We start from the raw sequence: 21,331 nt of genomic DNA, 5'->3' as shown, positions 1-21,331 counted from the left end.
GCACCCAGTTCTGAGAAACGTTTTCAGGCCAATAAAATGAAGATTACATTTTAGGATCGTTAGTTTTGAGTTTTGATTATATGTTGATGAAATAGAAACAATAATTATATTCATAGAATTGAAAATAAGAAAAAAATGTTGAGGCGAGGTACCAGAAAAATATATACAAGGACAAATAAATCTATTGATAAGACTGTTTTCACATACCAATTGGTTTTTATTTGTTTTATTTTCCGCATTGATTCCCATCATCGTCAGATGTATAACAAAGAAAATTCGTTTAATTTGACTTTTGTTTTTTCTAATTTTAATGGGATAAATAATTTCTTGTCATTTGGAAAGTCTTTCACTTTTTAAATACAATTCATTTTTATTTTTTTTTGTTTTTCGTATGTATTCCAATCATCATTAGTTGTCAAGCAAAGAAACCTCATATTCAGTTTATTTTTTCTGTTGTTCCTCCTAATTTTAATTTGATTCTATTTTCTTGTCGTTTGTATAGACTTTATGATATTGCCATAACTTCATTTTCACACTTTTTCTTACTTCTTGAATGTTTTCTTCATATTTTGTCACAAAAATGAGACTAATAACACTATAAAATTATTTTTAAAATGTTCCCTGTCTCTTATTTTACAAAAATGAGGTCAATACTACTATAAAGTTACCTTTTAAATGTTTCCTACATCTTATTTCACAAAAAAGAAACTAATATTATTATAAAGTTACCTCTAAAATCTTTCCTACCTCTAATTTTATAAAAAGAGACCAATAATAATATAGAGTTACTTTTGAAATATTTTCCATTTGTTATTCTACCAACACCAACTCATATTAAGTTATTTCTGAAAATTTTCCTACCTTCTATTTCACAAAAATGAGACCAGTACCAATATAAACTTTCCTCAAAAAGTTTCGTCCTTTTATTCTACAAAAATGAGACTAATACTATTATGAAGTTACTTATAAAATGTTTTTTACCTTTCATCTTATGAAAAAAGTCCAATACTAAGTTCCCTCTAAAAACCTTTCTATCTCTTATTCTACAAAAATGAGATCAAAACTACAATAAATTTACCTCTAAAAACTTTCCTACCTCTTATTTCACCAAAATGAGACCAATACCTATATGAACTTACCTGTAAAATCTTTCCTACCTCTTATTTTACAAAAATGAGACTAATAGTACCATAAATTTACTTCTAAAATGTTTCCTAGCTCTTATTTTATGAAAATGAAACTAATACCACTATAAAATCACTTCTAAAACTTTTCTTACCTCTTATTTTATAAAGAAGGCACAAGTTCATGTAAAATTACCTCTAAAGACTTTCCTACCCCTTATTTCAGAAAAATGAGATCAATACCAGTATAAACTTACCTCTAAAAATTTTCCTACCTCTTATTCCACAAAAATGAGACTAAGACCACTATAAAGTATCTTCTAAAACGTTTCTCACCTCTTAAATGATGAAGAAGACACAAGTTCATGTAAAATTACCTCTAAAGACACAAGTTCATGTAAAATTACCTGTAAAGACTTTCGTACTCCTTATTTCGGAAAAATGAGATCAATACCAGTATAAATTTACCTCTAAAAATTTTCCTACCTCTTATTCCACAAAAATGAGACTAAGACCACTATAAAGTATCTTCTAAAACGTTTCTCACCTCTTAAATGATGAAGAAGACACAAGTTCATGTAAAATTACCTCTAAAGACACAAGTTCATGTAAAATTACCTGTAAAGACTTTCGTACTCCTTATTTCGGAAAAATGAGATCAATACCAGTATAAATTTACCTCTAAAAATTTTCCTACCTCTTATTCCACAAAAATGAGACTAAGACCACTATAAAGTCACTTCTAAAACGCTTCTTACCTCTTATTTTATGAAGAAGACACAGGTTCATGTAAAATTACCTCTAAAGACTTTCCTACCCCTTATTTCAGAAAAATGAGATCAATACCAGTATAAATTTACCTCTAAAAACTTTCCTACCTTTTATTTCACAAAAATGAGACCAATACCTCTATAAAATCACTTCTAAAACGTTTCTTACCTCTTGTTTTATGAAGAAGACACAAGCTCATGTAAAATTACATTTAAAGACACAAGGTCATGTAAAATTACATCTAAAGACACAAGCTCATGTAAAATTACCTCTAAAGACTTTCCTACCCCTTATATAACAAAAATGAGATCAATATTAGGTACTTTTCTTTGTTGTCTCTACATAAATCAATATAGTACTATTTATCTTGAATAAAAATCTATCTTCCCAACTCATTAATAATATAAATCCACTGAATTGAAAGATATATAACCCCCTTTTCACGTTCTCTTTGCCACTTTTTCATAAATATTATGACTGTCCTATAACCATTTTGTAAATATTTTACGACTCTATATAGTTTTAATACGTTAATGATTTCATCAAGTACCTTAAACTTATCGTTTACCTCATTATAGACGTGTTATTTGGACACATTTACCTTTCAAATATTGCAACCAAAATTAAGTTATTTGACATGCATTTAAATGCTAGCAATTATCTTTATCTACAACAACTATTAGCACAAATTTTTAATTATTAATAAAATACTTTTTTACAGCATTTCGTTGGTGTTACACACAATTAATTATCGATGTCCCCTTGTATGTTTTATTGATTTTTATTCATGATAGTTATCATATTATTACGTCCGACATCTTTAAACGCACAATATAAAGTAGAGCGTATCTCAGTGTTGCCACAATGTTTTGACGAAATTTTTTGTAATCAATCAAAATAATTTCGTTTGTCAACAAAATATTTCACCAAATAAATAAAATACTTGGAATGAAATTGCTAAAAATTCGAGAACAAAACTGACAAATTCATCTTATAAATAGCGTCTAATTAATTTTGATAAAAGCTAAATTTGTTTCTATAAAAAGTATTTTAACAATGAGTATACAGTTTTGATTTCAAAAAGTAGTGGTTAATAGGATTTCAAAATCCTTTATGGGGAAGGAAATTCTTTAATATTGGCAACAATAGACTGTATACGTGCGCGTTGTCACGTAGTTTGTTTAGTGACCCATTCGATAAGATTCGTTGAGTTCATTTTAACGATCGGTTGAAAGTTTTTATATTTACATGCTTCCATCTTTCTGTGAATTTCTTGTTTACTCTCGTCCGTTTCTTTACATAAACATTAGTAGGCTTAGACTATCCCTTTGTTTTTTCCCTTTTGGTATTTATAATTTTTTCTTTGGTATTCCTAGTATGTCTAATATCTTCCACAAGTTGTTTCTTTGGATTGAATCGAATGTTGCTCTTAGATCTATGCAGTTTTTTTCCTTTTTTCATCATAGAGCCTTCTGATTTTTGTCTATTCAGTTGTACTTTCCTTTCTACTCTTTTATTTACGCTTTTGGTAGTTATAATTTTTTCTTTGGTATTCCTAGTATGTCTAATATCTTCCACAAGTTGTTTCTTTGGATTGAATCGGATGCTGCTCTTAGATCTATGCAGTTTTTTTCCTTTTTTCATCATAGAGCCTTCTGATTTTTGTCTATTCAGTTGTACTTTCCTTTCTACTCTTTTATTTACGCTTTTGGTAGTTATAATTTTTTCTTTGGTATTCCTAGTATGTCTAATATCTTCCACAAGTTGTTTCTTTGGATTGAATCGGATGCTGCTCTTAGATCTATGCAGTTTTTTTTCCTTTTTTCATCATGGAGCTTTCTGATTTTTGTCTATTCAGTTGTACTTTCCTTTCTACTCTTTTATATACGCTTTTGGTATTTATAATTTTTTCAATGTATTCCTAGTATGTCTAATATCTTCCACAAGTTGTTTCTTTGGATTGAATCGAATGTTGCTCTTAGATCTATGCAGTTTTTTTCCTTTTTTCATCATAGAGCCTTCTGATTTTTGTCTATTCAGTTGTACTTTCCTTTCTACTCTTTTATTTACGCTTTTGGTAGTTATAATTTTTTCTTTGGTATTCCTAGTATGTCTAATATCTTCCACAAGTTGTTTCTTTGGATTGAATCGGATGCTGCTCTTAGATCTATGCAGTTTTTTTCCTTTTTTCATCATAGAGCCTTCTGATTTTTGTCTATTCAGTTGTACTTTCCTTTCTACTCTTTTATTTACGCTTTTGGTAGTTATAATTTTTTCTTTGGTATTCCTAGTATGTCTAAAATCTTCCACAAGTTGTTTCTTTGGTGTGAATCGAATGCTGCTCTTAGATCTATGCAGTTTTTTTCCTTTTTTCATCATAGAGCATTCTGATTTTTGTCTATTCAGTTGTACTTTCCTTTCTACTCTTTTATTTACGCTTTTGGTAGTTATAATTTTTTCTTTGGTATTCCTAGTATGTCTAATATCTTCCACAAGTTGTTTCTTTGGATTGAATCGGATGCTGCTCTTAGATCTATGCAGTTTTTTTTCCTTTTTTCATCATGGAGCTTTCTGATTTTTGTCTATTCAGTTGTACTTTCCTTTCTACTCTTTTATATACGCTTTTGGTATTTATAATTTTTTCAATGTATTCCTAGTATGTCTAATATCTTCCACAAGTTGTTTCTTTGGATTGAATCGAATGTTGCTCTTAGATCTATGCAGTTTTTTTCCTTTTTTCATCATAGAGCCTTCTGATTTTTGTCTATTCAGTTGTACTTTCCTTTCTACTCTTTTATATACGCTTTTGGTATTTATAATTTTTTCAATGTATTCCTAGTATGTCTAATATCTTCTACAAGTTGTTTCTTTGGATTGAATCGGATGCTGCTCTTAGATCTATGCAGTTTTTTTCCTTTTTTCATCATGGAGCTTTCTGATTTTTGTCTATTCAGTTGTACTTTCCTTTCTACTCTTTTATTTACGCTTTTGGTAGTTATAATTTTTTCTTTGGTATTCCTAGTATGTCTAAAATCTTCCACAAGTTGTTTCTTTGGTGTGAATCGAATGCTGCTCTTAGATCTATGCAGTTTTTTTCCTTTTTTCATCATAGAGCATTCTGATTTTTGTCTATTCAGTTGTACTTTCCTTTCTACTCTTTTATTTACGCTTTTGGTATTTATAATTTTTTCTTTGGTATTCCTAGTATGTCTAATATCTTCCACAAGTTGTTTCTTTGGATTGAATCGAATGCTGCTCTTAGATCTATGCAGTTTTTTTCCTTTTTTCATCATAGAGCCTTCTGATTTTTGTCTATTCAGTTGTACTTTCCTTTCTACTCTTTTATTTACGCTTTTGGTAGTTATAATTTTTTCTTTGGTATTCCTAGTATGTCTAATATCTTCCACAAGTTGTTTCTTTGGATTGAATCGGATGCTGCTCTTAGATCTATGCAGTTTTTTTCCTTTTTTCATCATGGAGCTTTCTGATTTTTGTCTATTCAGTTGTACTTTCCTTTCTACTCTTTTATATACGCTTTTGGTATTTATAATTTTTTCTTTGGTATTCCTAGTATGTCTAATATCTTCCACAAGTTGTTTCTTTGGATTGAATCGGATGCTGCTCTTAGATCTATGCAGTTTTTTTCCTTTTTTCATCATAGAGCCTTCTGATTTTTGTCTATTCAGTTGTACTTTCCTTTCTACTCTTTTATTTACGCTTTTGGTAGTTATAATTTTTTCTTTGGTATTCCTAGTATGTCTAATATCTTCCACAAGTTGTTTCTTTGGATTGAATCGGATGCTGCTCTTAGATCTATGCAGTTTTTTTCCTTTTTTCATCATGGAGCTTTCTGATTTTTGTCTATTCAGTTGTACTTTCCTTTCTACTCTTTTATATACGCTTTTGGTATTTATAATTTTTTCTTTGGTATTCCTAGTATGTCTAATATCTTCCACAAGTTGTTTCTTTGGATTGAATCGAATGCTGCTCTTAGATCTATGCAGTTTTTTTCCTTTTTTCATCATAGAGCCTTCTGATTTTTGTCTATTCAGTTGTAGTTTCCTTTCTACTCTTTTATATACGCTTTTGGTATTTATAATTTTTTCTTTGGTATTCCTAGTATATCCAATATCTTCCACAAGTTTTTTATTTGGAAATATTGATTTTTTATTGTGGAAATAATATGTTATTGTAAATCTTCGAAATGTTATGTTTTTCTCACTTTTTTGGTTCGGGGATCACTTTAATTGTTTTGTTATTGGCAGAGATCGTGACGTTTAAGCAAACCAAAGCAGAAAAATAAATTCCAAACAAATAATCAATGTCAATCATGTTAATAATATTATTTTGATTGGAAACTTTTACTTTTTATCTAAAATTATAATTTTAAATTGTTTGTCGACTATACTTTGGTTCCTTTTGTTGGAAACTGTTGAATTTTTAACTTATTAGTTTTATTGAATCGAGGACGGACACAGAAGTACCTGGTTTGACCTAGACATAACGGTAGTTGCTTGAAAAGTGAACGTTTTCATTGAATTTCTAAACATTCCTTATGTGATACAATACTTTTATTTGAAAGGCCTTGAATGCCTTAGCTCAATCAATATAAAAGCCGAACTAGATTCTACTCTAGTGAATCAGTTGCTTCGTTATTAACAGTAATATATTGAGTAGCAGAGTTTAAACGAGGCCGAGAGCTTAAACCTGCGAAGACCAGCATCGCAGAGGTCGACCAAATGAGGTGACGACTCCACAAAGTGGAACTGAATGATCGTGGACTAACAGTGTGCGAGCTAGTAGGCATTTCAAAAAGTGCGGTAGATCGCATATTAACTGATAATTTGGACATGAGAAAGCTGAGTGAATGTAGATGCAGCGTTTGCTCACAATGAAACAAAACCAGCCTCGTGAAGATGTTTCCATCGAGTGTTTGGCAATGTTTCATAACCATGGATGAATTATGGGTCCATTACTTCACACCCGAAACAAAAGAACAATCAAAGCAATGGATTGAGATGGAAGACATGGCTTCAAAGAATGCAAAGACCGTTCCATCTTCAGGCAAGATCTTGGTGTCGGTTATAGCAACGTTTGAGCGAAGTAATCAAGCAAAAACGGCTGCATTTGGCTAAGAAGGAAGTGTTATTTCAATAAGACAATGCACCAGCTCACACATCCGTTATTGTAATGGCCAAAATTTATGAATTAAAGTTTGAATTGCTACCTCATGCATCATATTCGCCTCTCGGATTATTTTCGGCTTTCAGACTTTCCATTTCCAAGGATTTTCCATTAATGAAGAGGTGATATTTGCAGTTAATGTCTATTTTGAGTAATTCTATTCTATTCTTATTATAAAAAGTGTATCGAACTTATTGAACATCGCTGGGAAAAGTTTATGAAGCTAAAAGGAGGTTACGTTGAAAAATAAATTTTTTTGCAAAAATTTTGGGTTTTGTTTGTTGAGCCAGGTACTTTTGGTACCATCCTCGTATAAGAGTGTGTCTTTGGTTAATTTTTCTATATAATTCATTCATAATTATCAAACATAGTCTAATCTATTTTTAAATCGATCTAATATGATTTAACTCAATTAATTCTGTGGAATTTGTTTAAGAATTACATGGTTCGGTCCACGTACGCACTCGCAGATCGGTGCCTTGATCTATTTATTTTTGTTAGTTCAATCACTTGTTCTTGTGTGTCAATAACGTTAGTTAACATTTTTGGAGCCACGAAAAAATTGGAAGTTATTATTTTACAGAATCTCCTGTTCATTGTTGGCAATTTTAGCAATTAATAGATTCTGTAAACAAAATCAAAACGAACAACAGGAAGGAATTTGCTGTGGTACGTTACACAAAGGAATTGGAAGGTATTTTTTACAGAGTAGGTTTGAAACTGGCTCATAAATATAATAATACATTGAAACAATTGTTGGGTAATCCCAAGTTCTACATTTGGAAAAGAGTTGTATTAACGAAATTAGCTGTAATAATTTTGACGAAGAAGTATGTTGGACAGACTTAGAGATGTGTTAACGTCCGGTTTAAAGAGCACCTTCATTTAAAATAAAGATGGGCATTTTAAAATAAATGAAAATGTGTGAAATTGTTAAATGGATGGAATAGTTTGAACAGGGACAGAGGACTTATTTCCTTATAGTCCTTTCTGTAGTACATTTCCAGCCGAAGTAGTTGGTTGCTAATGGAAAAAATTAGTACAAGGGCAGCTCAAATATGATAGAGACAAACGCACATTTATTTATTATCGTTATTTATAGATTTTCTAGACAATTTTCATTAGTAGTTACACATTTTTTTCCACTGAGCAACTCGGACACCCATGTGCTCACAAACTTCTCTATTTCGTCGTAGGATCGAATAGATCTTTAAATAGTTAAAAATATTTAAATTCCGCCATGTTTTGGCGGAATTTGGCTTTACAATTTAAAATAAAAAAAAAGTAAAGAAAATTGCGTATCTGTTAAAAACAGTGAAGTATTTTTATTGAAATAAAAAGATGTTACCAATAAAAAAGGGTGCAAAAAAACATTGTTGTTATAGAGGATGCCGTAGCGATACACGCAGTAAATCCTTTTTAGAAAATCAGTATTTTTTTGTGAGTTTCCCAAAACCGTCAAAAACGTATTAAAGCAACAGTGAAAAATCATTTAAACACTTGCTCCAAGCGTAGTAGATGTGATTTGTGGGTTAAGCGTTGTGGTCGAGGTGATGGTCGGTTCCAAGGGATTGATCATGTAATTAAAGACTTTCAGAGTTTATCATAACATAGATAGAGTAGCTAGTTTTTGTGTGATACGATGCTTTTATTTGACTTTTCAAACAATAAATATTTTGAGACGTGATGGAATCAAAAATATAATCTGTAATTATGTTACTGTCAGCATATAGCTTCCTTCTTTTCATAGGTTTTGCTGTACTGTAATCTAAAATGTTTGACTCATCTTCTTCATCGTCATCAATTTTCTTTCTTTACTATCTAAGATGAAAACAGATAGTCATAGATAGAAACTTCATCAATTAATTTTGGCAAACTTGTTGATGGAAATTTTTGCCATAGAATTGGGAAACTCAACAAAGGACTATTATTTACTGCTTGACGATTTCGTTGCTTGTCTTGTTCTAGCTTCAACCACTTTCCTTTGTCTAGACTTGGATCTACTGGGACACGGTTGCGAATTGCGTTCTTTGCCCTAAAAAAATCACAATTAATTTTAGTGGTCAGATTTTTTTTTAAATATTTATAGAAGAATGCAGTTAAAATTGTAATTCTAACCTCTAAACTAATTCTGCCTTATTTCCACCTTGAGGACGTCCATGACATTTTAACCACGGTCTTAATTGAATACAATTATGAGCTTCTACCGTTGGATGCACTAATGATGCACCATCAATTAATTTTATTGGTGGCAAAGGTGATACAACTTGTTGCCCGGCCATATTCAGAAAAAGTGGCCGAAACTTAAACATTGGATTGGTATTGGATTCTGGTTAACCATTTTCTTACATGGAGCTTAAGTAAAATACGTATTACCAACTTATTAATCATTACATTCTTCTCATGTTAGGATCACTACTATTGATAAGGATAAATTTGAGGTAATTGGTTGAAATTTTGATCAAAAACATAACCTAATTTAAACTAACAAGATGAAAATTTAGAGGTACGTGTAATAATGTGTAGATAACAAAATGGTCAACTTGGGTGTAACTAGTATAGACCTTTACGGGTCCGGTTCAATGAGAGACGCAACTAGAGAGCAGTGCATCGTCGGTTATGAATTGTTGACCTTCGAGGGCTTCTTAAGTGCTAAAAACAGACATTCTCGTATCTATCCTCTTCATAACCCTGTATGTGGAATAGTTAATGTTTACCTTTATTCTGGGTGTATCATGGGTGTCGTACCAGTAAGTTGAGAAACGTTGTGGAGGGTACATTTTACTTTTCAGCAATGTGTGTCCTGGCCAACAGCTGAAGGGCAAATGCATACAAGACAAGACGAAAATCACAGTGATCGTTGAATTAACAGATGATTAATCCGTCGTAAAGTTCAAGAATCAGAAATGAGACTTGATTCAAACCGCACTTGCTCAAAAAAAAATTCCAATTTGTCTGAGATGTGCCTGTACGAACAAAATGAATCTTAAAGATGAATTCTACAATGTATACCAACATTAAATTATCTAGTTCTGTATCAAGTTCGCCAATTTGATATCTACTTATGATGGCAGATTCAATTAGGGCTTTGAACTTTAATTGATTCAACCTTGGATCATTTGTTGGAAACGTCTAGAAAATAGATGATTCCTGTTTATGGAAGAAAATGAACAAGCAACAATATGAATAAAAGAAACCTTTGTCTGCCTCATTAGTTCGCAACGTTTTTTAACGATGCTATAAAAGCGTCTTTTTTCCTAATTATAAATTTTTATCATGCACTTTACTTACATAATAATTGCACATTTGTAGTCTCAACAATACGTGCAATTTGTGCTAAAAGCTCGGTTACACGTGACAATTTTTTTTTGCTTTTCTTTGCATAATTATTCGCTTTTCTCATCGTTTTTGCATTGTAAAATCATATCAAATTAAAATGGTACATTCTACATTCGGTTTTATTAGGTTTTATCAGTCAACTACCTACCACAATGCTATTAAAATCAATTATTGTTGACAAGCTACCGCGTCATCAATTTGTTTAATATTCCTATCTAATTTATCTTCAGCTGAGGTTTTATTATTGACTATTGTAACTTTCCGTTTCGTTTACTAAACAGATTGACCATTTTGACCTTATGAAATAGACGCACACTCAGATAACAATTTAAGGATGATTCAAGAAAAAATACCTTTCCATAGTATATAATACGTTTATACAGAAGAAATTTGATGTAAAAACTTACCTGTATAAGTAGAGTTGATTCTCATAAATCCCAATCAGAATCGGAACTAGAAGATAAACTGTTGTAACCATGAATCCATCATTTCATCGGTAATATTATCAATATCTTCTTCTCTAATGATGTACGGCCTGTTTAACATCACATAAAAGAATTATTTCGCATTGAAACTTCTCCCTTCATCTGTGTCCATATCATCACATCAATCGGGTTTAGCTCGCAATAGAGGGGAACATAAAGAGTAAAGTTTTTCCTCATTTCCTTAACACATATTAATGACCTAATCAAGTTAAAACAAGGTAAACCTTACTAGGGCTAGGAACACGCTAGAAGCGATTCAGTATAACCCTATTTGAAATAAATGGTTTCCCCTGATCATGATCATATAAAGAACCTCTCAGGATTACCGATCACTTTCCAGGTCATATCGAATCTCTCAGGTTCACCTTACTAAATTAAAGACTATTTCTTATCAGGTTATCCTGACGGGGTCTACACGAGGTTCACATTAGATTGACCTGTTTGAAAATTAATTCATTTCTCATCCTGGTCTTCCGGATCATGTCTATACAAGGAATCTCTTTACTGGAAGAATAATATTTATTGAATCACTCATTTGAAACCATCAAATCGGAACCTCCTATGAGATGATTACAATAGAAATCAATCAATATGATTCAAAGCAAAAGTTATACTTTCTTATTTTGCCTTTTTGATTTTGTTTAAAACTTGCTTTGACTCATCTGTAAAACTTAACAATAAAATGCTATTCTAAAACAGCACATTCCAATAATAATCAAAGGATGATTATGATATTGAATTAAAGGATAATATTGAAGCTCAGTACCATTAAATACCAACCAAAACTTAGGTTAGGTGAAATTTCAACGATGCGTGCTCTGCATTATTATACATTCTTCTCGTCTAAGATTTTTCTGTCTGCAGCGTAGCTTGACTTTCTGAACGAACTCCTACTTGAAGAGGAGTTCCAGATGTTGTCTTTCCAGGTCTGTGTGAACCGAAGATTCTTAATTTGATCCAACTTTTTTTGCACGGACTCGCAACGGATCTTTAAATAGACCAGATTTCCGCTCTCGAAGCATTTTTAAAGAACAGTGTAGTGATTAAGAAAACTTTTGTCGAAACAAGTGATATATTAACAAAATTACCGTTTTATGATTTTGTAAAGACACTTTATGATTTGTTTATTTTGGTTTATTGTTTTTATTAAATGTTTCTTGTGATATGAATTTAAAAAAAAATTATGATAGAGATAGATAGGGGGTTCGCAAAAGAAACCGGAATAGCATTGCCATGGGTGGAACTTTTGTAGTACTAAGTTCTGCCGCTAGGACCTGCCTAGCGCAACTCGTCGCCAGTTCAGTGCCGCGCGGGACGTTGACCTGCCACGTTTTTGCTAGTGCTGTTTCACTGTTGCTTCATTTTTTTATAAAATTTAAATCTAAGTGAACAACGTGCCGCTGTGATATTTTGTTTTCTACTAGGTAAAAACGCTGCTGAAACTGTTTTAATGTTGAAAACTGCTTACAAAGATGATGCTATGGGGAAAACTCAAGTGTATGAGTGGTTTTCTCGATTTAAAAATGGCGACATATGGATTGATGACAAGCCTTTCTCTGGACGTCCATCAATTGCCCGAATCGAAGAAAATGTTGAAAGAATTCGAAAGCTTGTGCGCACAGACCGTCGACAGACAATTGATCAACTGTCTGAAACCAGTAGAATATCTTGAAGCTCGGTACAGCCAACAGGTGACCGGTTCTTCCACCAAGACAACGCACCTGCACACTCAACTATCACTGTTAGCCAGTTTTTGGTTAAAAATAATATAGTTCTGCTGCCCCACGCACCTTACTCGCCTGACTTGGCTCCGTGCGACTTTTTCTTCTTTCCACTCATGAAAAGGGGCATGAAAGGACGACGATTTGAAAACATTGAAGACATCTAGAAAAGAACGAGACAGGAGCTTGCAGTCATCTTTAAAGATGAGTTCAAACAACGTTTCGAACAGTGGAAGCACCGCTGGGTCAAATGTATTACATGTAATGGAGAGTATTTTGAAGGGGATAAGGTTGTTTTGTAAATATATAGCATTTAAAAAATAATTCCGGTTATTTTTATTTACTTCCTCGTAAGTTTCTCTGATGAATAATTTTTGTTTGCGTGAACCACTTGCTTCCATACAAACCAGAAGGAAAATTTAATTAGAAAGTACCAAGGAATAACTAAAGTAATCCTAATAAGAACCATATATGGTAATCCTGATAAGGATCTTATGAGACAATCCTTATCAGTACCATATAAGATAATCCTGATAAGGATCGTTTAATGTAAATCTGATTAGGACATCATTACTGATTTGCATTATATCCTCATCAGGTCCTTATTAGTTCATCAGGATGCGGAATTACCGGATAAGGTCCTTATCGAGTCCTCATGAAAAATTCCAGTCGGGAAGGTTTATCATTTGTATGAACTATTATTAAAAGACACTAATTCAGCAACTTGAGACCTAGACTGAAAATCTTATTGGATCTTGAAAGAAAAAGTTTTAGTTCCACCACTCATAAAGCCGCAGATTAAGAGCTTGATGTATGATACAGAATTTGCAAATATAATGAAAGATACTTGGGTTGCTTTTAAAGAACTTGTAGGGAATTAGAAAGTCCCAAAACTGTGTTGAGATTCGTAATTCCAACCACTGTGCGCTGGAAAAGTTTTGGAAAAGTGTTTTCTTACATCTGGATAAAGCAGCCAAACATAGGTCTGGTATTGAAATAGTCGCAGTAGCTGAAGAAAACACCGTATCCTACTTATCTAGCACTCAGCTATTACTCTTTTCTGATCTTGAGGAGCATTTGCGTGGTAAACGTTTTTTTTTTTGATAATGAAGTCAAAGTGATTTGAAATTAAAAATTTTGAGCATAAAACATATATAGACGTGAGTGGTAGACACAAACTCTTTTCGTTTTATTGTTAACAAATTTTGTTTTTTTTTCTGATCACTCTTCGTATATAAAATGGGTACTTATATATCACCACCACGGAAATTGCGAAGTATGAATAATAAAAGTGTCTGGATGGGATGAAAAACTATTTTACATAAGAAAATGGCTAGGTTAGGTTAGAATACGTTAGGTTAGGTTAAGTTAAGTTAGGTTAGGTTAGGTTAGGTAAGGTAAGGTTAGGTTAGGCTAGGTTAGGTTAGGTTGGAAGAGGCGGAGTGCCAGTTCATGTGGAGGTCTAAGTAAATAAAAATTATTATGGAAATATAGGGATTGAAATATATTGATTAAGTTTTTTTGTATTTTTCCAGATATAAAAATGTCGACTCTTTTTCTTTTGTGCAGATTCTCAAAGATATTGCTAATTTCGATAAAAAAATATGAAAAATATTATAATTATAATTATATATAAATAATTTACATATATGTTTCATAAATAAATTTTATGATTTTCACGTGATCTTTTTTGGGATTATGTATGTAGAATTTTTTGGAAATATAATTTTTTTTACGTTTTCGGCCTTAATTTTAATTGCTTTTCTTCTAAAACACTGTATTTCGTCGTTATTATTATTATTATTTTGGTGGTGGTTGTAAAACGAGGAAGACCCGTAAAATGATATTTTAACAGGTGTTGTTAGGAAAAGGAAACGAATAACTGAAATTTTAAAAAATCTCTATCGTATTAACCGTTATAATGTATAATTGAAACAACAGTAATATTTTATTATATCCCACGCTAGAAATATTAATTTTGATTTACAAATTTAACGACTGTCTAGTTTAATATTAGCTAACAGTAATGAACATTTTTATTGCTTGTTAATAAAGGAATTTTTTTGAGTTGAACTTTTAGTCAAGGATATCTAAATTGATCAGTCAATTAGTTTTAGTCAGAATTAACCGATTACGAACAGAACAGCACGCACTTTTCCTAAAATTGCCATTAAACATTAGAGAAACATTCTGCACTCAAGTTTTGAGAAATGGCAATACTATTTGAGTTGTTTATACTTACTTGAAACATTTATCTTGGTAAAAAAATGAGATTAAACATTTTCGTACGATGATTTTTTATGACCTTCGACGTAGATTAAACTATAAGCAGTTTGCGGATCAACTCGCTTCGACTTTTGGTGATGAAGCACCATCTCAAGACACAGTGTGTCGTCGCTAGTTTCCCGGTAGTAGAACGGTCAATTCTGAATGATACACCGGCAATCGCAGAAGACGAATCGTTTTCCACCACGACAATGCGAGTTCTCACACATCAGTTCAAACAAAAACGTTTTTGAACAGTGAAGAAATCTCATTCTCGGGAGGTCAACGTTTTTCTACACCCGAAGAAGCAGTTAATGCGTTCAAATAACATTTTTGGGAGGTACCTTAATCATAATTTAATGGATTTAAATCAATAAAGCCATATCTGATTATAAATATTTGTTTTTATTCGTTCAGTGGCAATCCAAGTATTAAAATCAAGATAATTCTATATCAGGCAGGAACGTACTTAAACGAATATTGAACTACATAATATATTTAACACGTTGACTGCCACGACAATTTTCAGAAGTCTATGTCAATGAAATGACAATTTGATCCTGATGACATATGATATTATTAACAGCTCTAACTGATTCTAGTATATAGTTATAGTGAAAAAGCCTAAAAAATGCGTGTATTTAAATAAAAAGGTCTTACTAATTATCTGGTAGTTGATTTCAGTAACAGAAATCTCCTCACGGAAGTCAACTACGAATTAAATCGCGCACAGATACACACAGACACCTTCAGGTTGTTTCTCTTAACTAATTTTTATAATTATATTTTTTATTAGTTTTTCAATTTCAATAGATTCAACTGTAACTAGGATAGAAACAACGGATGTATAAAATGCTAAAACAAATGAAATAAGTATGAGATTTTACTTCTAACATACAAAAGAAATGTCTGAATACAAAAAATATTTTGTGGTTATATGAAATGACATTTCTGGTTGGTTCAAATAGGGCTAACCCAGCCCAGCGACAAAGGAAAGTCAAAAAGTTTGTGAATAGTTTCCAACGCGAGCCCGAACGTAACGCGAGCGTGAACGGAACAGTTTATAAATCCAACATTGTATTTGCTTACTGCTAAGAATGCCTAAGAAACGGCTAACACAATCAATGAAAAAATCAGTTTGTAGCATAATTCTTTCCATAAGAACGAGTCTTGAAACACTATATAACCATTGAACATTTTAAACCTTGAGGAATGTATTTTCTTCTATACATAACCATCACTCAATAAGTCGTGTGACTAACTAAGAAAAACACATTTTTTGCCAAAAATCATTAATGTAATCTCCTGCAATAGCCATACAATCATTCCAACTCTTCTCTAAGTTCTCGATGCTGTGCTTGTAGAAGGATTTGTCTTTTGTCTCAAGATAGGCTTCAGCTTCAGCAATTGCTCTTTAATTTGGGCTGAATTTCTCATCGGCGAGCATTTTTTTGAGATCAGTAATCATTGGGGGTAGATCTGGACTATACGGTGGATTAGAAAACAATTCGTTCAATTTAACCATCGTTCCATCGACTTGTGAATCGGTACATTGTCCTGGTGGTTTTCCTTGATTTTTGCATTCAAACGATCCAACAACTCCTTGTACTATTCGATATTGATTGTCTCTCCTTTTTAGCCATAACCTGACTATTGTGCCTTTGGACGCTTCGGACATGGTTCACCGGCTGTAATCCACTCAGATGATGATCTTGGAGTAAACTGATAGATCCATTGTCACATATGGATGCAAAAAATCAGATTTGTTACGTGTAAACAAGGCCAAACACTGCTTTGAATCATCAACAACGTGTTGTTTTTGTACGACTGTGTGTAAACACTTTTAAAAAAGCTTTCTCATGGTCAAATGTTCATGCATAATTGTCAAAACTCTGCCTTCTTATATCTTTACGGCTTCAGCTATCTCACGCTATTTCAATTTACGATTAGATATAACCAATTTGAGGACTTTTTTGATGTTTTCTGGAGTAACTACCTCATTTGGACGACCAGCACGTTTACAATCATTATTGTCTGTACGACCACGCTTAAATTCGGCAAACCAAAAACAAATGGTTCTGTTTGATAGATTAAAGTCCGAATAATACTTTTGAAGCCATTGCTGAGCTTGTACACTATTTTTTTTTTTCATCAAGAAGCAGTGATAAATTAACAAACGAAATTGTTTTGAATCCATTGTTTTAAAAATAACAAAAGTAGCTTCAAAATGGCTGTTACTTTTTTCTGACCAATCGAAATGTCACAAAATTTTACACATAATCTTTTGAAAGTTGGTACTTCATAAACGTCATATGGATTTGACAATAACAGCGCCATCTGTGTGTCAGTCACACGACTTAAGTGGTATAGTACATCACATAATTCTACTATTCTTTCTTTTTTAAAGCAGCTTTAAGAATGGAAGCAGAGGTAAGAAAACTTTATAATGGTTTTGTATACACTAATTTATTATTTTCAAATGGAACATATAATATAAACAGGGTGATTCATAAGTTATTATACAGATAGTGTCTTATAAGTAATATCGGTCTTAATATGTAAAAAATTCCTACGTTTCAATTTAAATATATCTTATTTACCCTCTTTGTTAATTATTCTTGCTGGTCTTACGATTCTTCATACATACTTTAGTTTATTAAGACTCTTCTTTTTCAATTCTTTTAATTGCACAGTTATTTCTTCTGATTTGTTCAACTACTATTTGGACCGTTACTTATGAATTTTTGTAAATAACTTGTCTTGAATTTACGTCTCTTTCAATAAAATTAGTTAACTCTCGAGTTTCATCGATTTTTCTTTCTACTGATCGAAAGCTTTTAGACACATCCTTTTATTCCTTTGACCTCTTCTCCTAGATACAAAAACCTCCAATTTCGACTCATTATTTCATAGCGGCCTCTCATACTCTTCATGCGTCCAATTTTTATGATCTTTAGTCCACTGAAACCTCCTCAATCTATTTTTACGTCTTTAAATAGGTTTCTTCACTGACGTACTTCCAAAAAGGAGGCAGATCACTAGATTCATTGATCTGAGATACCATCTCTGAGCCCGTAGTCGTCTATCACGTTCATGGATATACAATACGTTTATCTTTAGTGGGTTTTTTTAGACCTCCCTGAACGTTCTCTATCGCCAAAGATCCCAGTGGATCCATATTTTATCACATTGTAGTGTATGATATTTTTAATTAGATGGTACGGCTACTTTTGCGATTAATGCACGATTTTCAATCTATAGTTTCTTGATTTACCCATTTTAAAACTCACAATTCTGAATTTGCGTTTCACAGACTAAACTACAATCATAAACACCGAAGAAATAATTTACAATTAAAGAATAATAAATCAATCGGCTGGTACTTGCAAGTTTTAACTCATCGACAAAATATTTTATTGTATTATTTTGAAATATATTGAGTGGATTGTGGGGTGGGTAAAAACTTTTGATCGGCGGTAGTGTGAAAAAGGTCTACGATAATGAAATTAGTTATGAATATGTAATTTATTAAATTTCGTTTTATTCCATGCATTCAGGCTAAGGAATTAGAAGCTAAAAAAGAAAGTAATCTTTCTAATGCTTCTTCTAATTCATCGAATACAAAAGATGAGGGGGTAAGTATTTTCTGAAGGACTATTTATTTCATTATTTTTGGATTATATTTCTTTGAAATAACTCAAAAATGTTTACGTTTACTATTTTACAACAATTTTCATAGAAGGACTAAATTTTGTGACACAATTATGCTTTTTATAATTAAAATGATTTACAATGAGTTTACGTTTTTTTACCTTATGAAGACCTAAGCAGAAATCATACAAAAAAACTCAAAGAGAGCGAACGTTTGCCTTGATATTCTTAGAATTAGTAGCAGTTGGTTTCTGTATAGGCTCCTTCATAACTAGTTTAGAGAAATTAACTAAAACGAGATTAAAATTTAATTACAAGATGGAGCTCTACCCAGTTACACACTGGGTAGACGGATGGAAATTATTCGTTAAGGAATCACTTTAACTGTCACTAATGACATGTAAAATCATGTGCATGAAGTCAAAGATCAAGGAAGGCTTATGTCAAGCAGTGGACACAACTGCTGTTTGATAATGATGATCCTATATATCTTCTTCGAAAAGTTAAAAGTATGCCGACTTGAAACGTATATAAAAATAAAATGTTTTGATGTTAGTACCAATTTCAAAGACCCGACTGATTGGAAAATGAGTCGAGAAGTTCTAAAACACTGGATAAACCAAAATCCGGGCGACAAAGATCTTCTAGAACGGTCGAAAACGTAAACTTGGTTTGTTCGTGACGAGCTCGACTTGTCGTGCCTCAATTTCATACAAAGATTTGGAGCTGCACCCTAGCAACATTCAGTTGGTGCCAAAATTGAAGCCTCAGGATGCTGGTCAGAGGCTTGATTTTCGTAAACCTGATGATTGAGCGCTTTCCAACGTTTACCAACATCTTGTTTTCGGATAAAGCTTATTTTCATTTCAATGGACACGTCAACAAGTAAAACAGCTGCTACTGGATTGCAACAAACCCAAAACACCATGGTTCCAACAGGACTTTCCCACAACGTACAAACCACAGCTTCGAAATTTGAGACACTTTTGAAACAGAATAACACCATGAGGTCCATAACTCAGACAGAAGTTTTTCGAACCGATGAAGAACGGACTTCATCACTAATTGATACTTTATTCGTAGAAGTGTACTGATAATGAAGATCAAGTGTTTGGTATTTCTGATACATATGATAACATTATGATAACGTATCACTAAACTTCTATTCTATATCTAATTGAGATTTTGGTTGCAAAGAATTTTTCACGATCTAGGAAAGTGACTCTGCACAATAAATAGCCATACATTTACGACTTTTAGGTCTTATCGAATTTTATATAGGTTTAGGTAGTAGAATCACTATCTTAGATTGTAAAAAATCTATACAAGGTTGATATAATTCGAGTGAAATTCACTTTTTAATCAAACAAAACAAAGTTTGACGTATCTGTAGATATTTTAGGTTGTTTAACTGAAAGAAACTTGTTTCGAAGGCAGTCCAATTATGGAGAAGTTTAATGAGCTAGGGTGAAAGAAATTTGCTTCGAAATCAGTCCATTTATGAACAACTTTCTTGAGCTAGGATGAAATAAACTTATTTCGAAATCAGTCGGTTTATGGACAGCAATGGGTCTCAGTAATAGAACCATAGTCTGTGCTGTACTATATGTACACTGTGCCTTCCTAATACGTACTGTTTCTTCTATTGCCAAAGAAATTAATGTTTAAAAACGTTGGGCATTTAGGGCCATAAATTTACATGTTTTTTTGTGAGAAAACTGCATGCATGCTAGTTCTTGATGTTGCGTAAGTCTTGCTGGTCTAAATCTTGCGAAAAGCTGGTTTTAATATCGCTTTTTCTGCGAGATCAAGACCAGAGCCTCGCTCTTTACTGGGTAGTTAATACAAAGATCGGCACCCATGAAGAACTCTAACTAGAGACTCAAAGGCAAAATAAATTAGAATTTGTACAGGTATTCAAAAGACTTGGTATGAATCAAACAATTTTTTTCTTAAACTTTTGATTTTCTGATTATATCAATTTTTAAATGTAAAATTATTTGTTTATATGATATAGCTGGGAGTAAATCATGTCTTTCACCCTTATTATCAAGAAAAACAATCTACTTCCTCAATTATAAAGTTTTATAATTAATCTACGATATTTTCTGATTCAATTTCCGTCAAATATGTATTTCCAGTCTTATTGTTTTGTTTAATCATTACGTATAGATTCCTTACATTTAACTAAGTTATTAACATCTACTTCCAAGGAAATGGTAAGATCAAATAATGTTATTTTAGTTGCTTTGTCTGCTTTTTTAACGCAAGTACCCGAAATTTTTATTTTTTCACCATTCTCTATCAATTTTTTCACTTTTTCCATAATGTATTGTCCTTTACTTAACTTTACATAAGCGTAATTGTTTTTGAAGTTTTCATTTGCTACAATTTTTTAATCTGTCAATGGGAGAATTGGTTTGGGTTTTCTACTACTACTACTACTACTTTTCAGTAGTTTCTTTAAGTTTCTGCGGAAATATGTTTTAATTTTCATACTTAGAAATATAATAGAAAGGCGTTATAGTCCAGTCATTTTATGTAGATTTAGTCAAGAATTTCGAAAAATCGAGGTACCCAGCTATAAAGTCGTTTAAACTTGTTCATTTGGCATCCTTAAACTCCTCTCAAAACACATATATAATTCAATGTGAATCACTTTAAAAATCGGGGGTCAAAAGTAAAAAAATCGATTTTTTGCACATTTTTTGCAAATAACTCGTTTCCTATGGGTTTTACGCTATTTGTATTAATAATCAATATTATAGAGTATTAAATTCTCTATAAATTT

General features: G+C 32.1%; 1 protein-coding gene across 4 annotated transcripts in view; it reads left to right on the top strand.

The window, feature by feature from the left end:
• LOC130449486 (solute carrier family 2, facilitated glucose transporter member 1-like) overlaps positions 1-21,331 on the top strand; it is a 97,483-nt gene that overhangs the window by 24,374 nt on the left and 51,778 nt on the right. The window contains exons 2-3 of one of the 4 annotated variants that reach the window (XM_056787337.1): positions 17,300-17,319; positions 18,447-18,524. The exons of 1 other annotated variant lie outside the window; for it this stretch is intronic. In XM_056787337.1, coding sequence (XP_056643315.1) covers positions 17,308-17,319; positions 18,447-18,524 — 90 coding nt within the window. In that variant the 5' untranslated portion in view covers positions 17,300-17,307. Of the gene's footprint in view, positions 1-17,296; positions 17,320-18,446; positions 18,525-20,679; positions 20,760-21,331 lie in introns of those variants that run through there. 2 more of the 4 variants (XM_056787336.1, XM_056787339.1) reach the window with 2 other exon arrangements.

Source organism: Diorhabda sublineata, chromosome 10, assembly GCF_026230105.1.
Source record: "Diorhabda sublineata isolate icDioSubl1.1 chromosome 10, icDioSubl1.1, whole genome shotgun sequence".
NCBI lineage: Eukaryota > Metazoa > Arthropoda > Insecta > Coleoptera > Chrysomelidae > Diorhabda > Diorhabda sublineata.
The sequence above is the reverse complement of the archived record's forward strand: the minus strand, read 5'-3'. Positions and strand labels throughout refer to the sequence as shown.